The sequence below is a fragment of the Triticum dicoccoides genome, chromosome 7A (assembly GCF_002162155.2).
Source record: "Triticum dicoccoides isolate Atlit2015 ecotype Zavitan chromosome 7A, WEW_v2.0, whole genome shotgun sequence".
NCBI classification, from domain to species: domain Eukaryota; kingdom Viridiplantae; phylum Streptophyta; class Magnoliopsida; order Poales; family Poaceae; genus Triticum; species Triticum dicoccoides.
In genome coordinates, this window is record NC_041392.1 from 558,735,852 (window position 1) to 558,740,742 (window position 4,891).

At 51.1% G+C, this 4,891-nt stretch overlaps 1 protein-coding gene across 1 annotated transcript; it reads right to left on the reverse strand.

Annotated features, from left to right (window-relative positions):
• Positions 1-926: 926 nt before the first annotated feature.
• On the reverse strand, positions 927-3,540 carry LOC119331206 (UPF0481 protein At3g47200-like). The gene is made up of 2 exons (XM_037604375.1): positions 2,735-3,540; positions 927-1,740 (listed from the first exon to the last, which is right to left on the reverse strand). Exons 1-2 carry the CDS (start codon positions 3,425-3,427, stop codon positions 1,036-1,038), a joined length of 1,398 nt encoding a protein of 465 aa, XP_037460272.1. The 5' UTR covers positions 3,428-3,540; the 3' UTR covers positions 927-1,035.
• Positions 3,541-4,891: the final 1,351 nt, after the last annotated feature.

Here is a 4,891-nt window from a genome sequence, read left to right on the forward strand (position 1 = left end):
TCATACACGCTTCCGAGAGCCCATGGATCTGAGATTCAACTGTCGCATATTGAGCTCCTGCATGATTGCGAAAATGTTCCCCGAAATCTGATATTTACGCACAAGTCCACATTCTTGGCCCTTGGCCGTTGGATCTCAGGTCCAAGGCTCTCGAGAGCCCGTATCATGGGAGCACTGGATGCCTCGTATCACCTGAAACTTTCACGTGTCACTCTATCTCTTCGGGTGTCATCCAATGAGCAGTCGAACTAGCCCACCGTATGCCTTGGGAACACAATGCGGTAGAAAGACTCAACCATGATCATTGAATGCAATTTAAACCACTTCAATGATCATATTTAGGGTATATTGAAGTCAAGCGACCAAGATGAGTTTTTTTGCAGGGACGAAGATGAGTTTAGGTCATGGGTTGTGTGTGTGTGTGTGTGTGTGTGTGTGTGTGTGTTTCACTCCATCCATAGTGCCTTTGTTATCATGGCATATACTTTCTCCATCAGAAATAACTAAAACCACATCCCGTAGTGCCTTTGTTGTCGTGGCGTATACTTGTATACTTCCTCCGTAGAGAAATAAAACCTACGTCAGTTATTCCCGAACTAAACGTGTACTCTCTCCGTTTTTAAATATAAATCTTTTTAAAGATTCTAATACTGACTACATACAGAGCAAAATGAATGAATCTAAACTATATTTATATACATCCGTATATAATGTTTATTGAAATCTTTAAAAAGCTTATATTTAAAAACAAAGTACAAAGCCGCGTCAATTAATTTGGATCAAAGGAAGTAATATATTTTTCTTTATGAGCAGCGGATAGGAGCTCTGCCTTTTCATACGAAAGACAGAAAATTGGCCAGTGGCCTGCATATGGCCACAGTTTATGCGACAAAGTACTCATAAACAAACCAGGCAGAGAGACTCCATGAACCAAGTAGGACAAAGCGTATGCATTAATCAATATTAGAAAAATTACAGTGTACATTCAAGTGGTACTAAGTGTTACCCGCAAAAAGAAAGAAAAAAGTGGTAGTACTAAGTGTTAGAGTAAAAAGGCAAAACGGTATACACAGTCTGCAAGAGGGTGGCCACGAGCAGGACGACGGCGGCGACGAGGGATATGAACACCCAGGGGTTCCTCAGGTACCTCTGAAAGAAGTTGGCCCGCCACCTGTTCCACCTCATCCGGCAATGGGCCTTGACCCGCCGCTGCACGTCGTGGAGCCTGCTGGACGGGCTCATCACCCCGCCCTTGTTCAGCGTGTTGTTGAGCAGCTTGGCCACCTCCTCGTCGCTGCCCAGCCCGCACTCGATGATGTTCTTGGACCGCAGCAGCGCCACGTCCTTGGCGGAGCTGATGATGTTGTCCATGAAGATCACGTACGCCGTCACGTCGTTGCCGGCGCCCGGGTGGAGCCTCTCGAACGCCATCAGGTTCAGGAACTTCTTCTCCGTCCGGTCGTCCACCCTGATCGCCGGCATGCTCAGCACGCCGTGCTCGAAGTGGACGTCCAGGAGGCTGTCGGTGTCGCTCACCTTGAAGTGGATCCCGGCCTCGTAGATCTCCATCGCCGACGGCATCACGTACGCCGTCGACCCGGTGCGCTCCTGGTGGTCGCCGTGGGTGAGGCTCGTGTACAGGATGTCGAGCGGGTGGAGGCCGAGGTGGTTGATGCCCACCAGGTGCCGCCGCCATGGGCAGAGAGAGTCCAGCACCAACCTGCTCACTCCTGAAGCATTCTATAGCAATCAGTTAGAACTAACATGGTTGCCTCGGTCTCCATTGACCATATATTTTCAATAAAGATTCACAGGTTCAATGTATATACTAGTTATCCCACCTCGAGGCCGGCTGTACTGTTATTATTTTTTTTCCCCGATGAATACATGAATTTTCAACTTCTTAGAGCAAACATGCTGGCATTCCTATAAGCACTGAAAAAACAACTAGCCAAACTTTTTTAAAAAAAAGAGGATAACCCCAGTCTCTTCATCTGGGAGATGCATGCAGCCATACAACTCGCCAAACTGGAATATGAATTTAACAGAACTGGTTTCTAAGTCAGTGTACTACGCACTAGTTAGTGTTTAGAATCAAGCTTGATGTACGGAAAACTCGCTGAGAAATGATAACAATCTAATCACAAAAGCGTCTTGTAAAATCGGCTAGAAAATTTAACTCGACAGGCAGTTATTTTCATTTCGTTCAGTCAATTGTTCTTACTGAAACTTTGTCATTTGCCTCCCCTTATTCACTCTATCCATCAGTGTGCGAGCTCGATGCCATAGGCATCGTCGCTGGAGGTGTAGTGGAGGCTGGCGCGTGGCGGAGCCGCCGTCGACGCTCCAACAGCAGCCGGGTGTCACTTTCACACGAAGTTTGCCGACAATCTATCATGTCTCTTTCATCTGTCGCCGTCGAGGTCGGCATGCAAGAACACTAGCTCAGCCATGCCTTGTACGCCAATTAAACTGAAGCCGGCGCCAATTCAGTGAAGCCAACCACTGAATCCAATTAAAATGGAGATATTATCTCCCCGCAAAAAAAGGCAGATAGTATCTGCAATGTACTCCTAAATCTATTACTGAAGTGATTATTGCCGGTTTGAATCTGGCCGATCGTAATTGATTGATAAACTACGGGCCCGGGGGAATTAAAGGGGGTGGGTTAGAGACCGAATGAGCGTTGAAAATTTATGGATCGATGAGATAAAGTGTAGTAGTAGCACGGTACCTGATATCTGTCATGGTCCATGACAACGAGGAGCCTCTGGAGGAGGAGCAGCGGCAGCTGGTTCTCCACGACGACCATGTCGGACTGGATGTAGTTCCAGAGGTAGAGGTAGCCGTACTTGCTGAAGACGGGGTCGTTGGGCGCGTAGTCCTCGTGCACCTTCCCCCGCAGCGCGTCCATCCGCATGGCCTCCACCAGGAAGCATCCGTCGGTGACCATGAGCTCCACGAAGCGCTCCCGGTTGTCGGCGCCGCGCCACTCGTCGCCGAGGTCCTTGTAGGCGTCGAGCAGCTGCGTGGCCACCTCGGCGACGGCGGCCACGAACTCCCGCAGCGGCTTCCCGGAGCGCTTGACGAGGTGCACGACGGCGCGGCGCTTGTGCTCCTCCATGGGGAGCAGCTCCGGGTCGCCGTGGTGGAAGGGCCCCAGCGAGACCAGCTCCGGCTGGTACGCCTTGCTGTTGTGCAGGTTCTTGATCCGCTCCGGGACGCGGTAGACGGAGTGGCGCTTCCAGCGCGCCATCTCCACCGCTGGGTCGACGTTCATGTCGCCGATCGTCTTCTCCATCTCCACCACCCAGCTGCCGCCGCCGCCGCCGCCGGTGCTCAGAGTGAAGGCCAAAGCCGCATCCGCCGCCTCCACCCTCGGGTACTCGACCTTGTTCAGGCCCAAGGACAAGGTTGCCTCCCCCATTAATCACGCGCGGTCGTCTGTGGGTCTGGAATGCATGGCGCTCGGCTCGGCTTCGCTGGCTTTGAAAGGTCCGACGGAACGGGGGGCCAGCGGCCAACTTGCACGTACCGCAATCAGCAGTGGCCGGACGGCGACGTGGTGATGCCCAGCCGAGTCGACTGACGGGAACGCGCAACTTGGCTGCGCCCCGTGCACCGATGTCTCTGGACTCATCCTGGCCACAAGTTGCTCGCTTGCACGGGCCCCGCCACACGCCCCTTTCTGCATTGCTCCCAACCTTCGTGTGTGAACCATGTATGGTATCGGCGGGAAAGCAGGCCCGATCACTGTGACAGCAGCAGAGCATATGCTAAATCGCTAATGCTGGTGGCCACCAATAATATAGCCGGCGACGTGTTGGTGTTGAGGCTTGGCCGACTGTTGCTACATCAAAAGCAGATACTGCTCTACAGGAGAGACTGTTTTTACCTTTGGTCCATTCAGCTTTTTTTCAGATGAGACCCTATCGTTTGCAACAACTCCATTGTCTCAACAGCTCACTTTCATCATCTGTGATGACTGTGTCACACGGACAGATCACGGTCTCCCCGTCGTTCTCCCTCTGTATCCTGCAGCCCTGTCCACCAGCATCGAGCATACGATGCGTGGACGGCGAGGCGAGATCTGGCGGCGAGGCGAGGCGAGGCACTGCTCAGCGTATGACTTGCTAGGCTCCACCGGCGTCTGCTCTTTTCTGCGTTATACTAATCCGTAGGGGTCCAACCAGACCACCACCATCCGCCCATGTCCCCACTAGTTTAATCTCTCCAGGTCCTTGGGCCCGCCCTAACACTAGATGACGGAGCTCCCACCCAGGATACGCTCCCGACGCGAAAACTGGTTTGGCATGGACGAGTCACGTATGATTTATGTGTTTTGGGGGAAAGTGACCACGTCTACGGCACTAACTATCGAATTCGAATAAAGCATCAACAATCGCATAAAGCATCATCATTGACTTTGACAGCCTGTAGAAACAAAATTTCGGATCCACCGGCGCCATTTATCGGGGAAGCCTTTCATTCTCACGGCTTGTTGAAAGAATGATCATTTGACCTTAGCATAAGCCTTTTCAAAGCCAATCTCCAAAATTACTCCATTCATGTGTTTTCGGGTGCATCTCGTGAACAATCTCATGTAGGATTACTACTCTGTCGAGTATATTTTTTACTTGTATGAAAGTTGTTTTAGATGGTTGGATGACATGGTTAGCCAACCGTGTTGAGCCAATTAGTATCCACGGGCCCGCGCTAACATGACGGAGCTCCCATCCACGATACGCTCCCGATGCGAAAACTGGTTTGATATGGACGAGTCACGTATGGTTTTATGTGTTTTGGGGGAAGTGACTACGTCTGTGGCACTCCCTTTCGAATTCGAATAAAGCATAACAATTGGAACTTAAGTTCTGCATTGTTTTTCTTC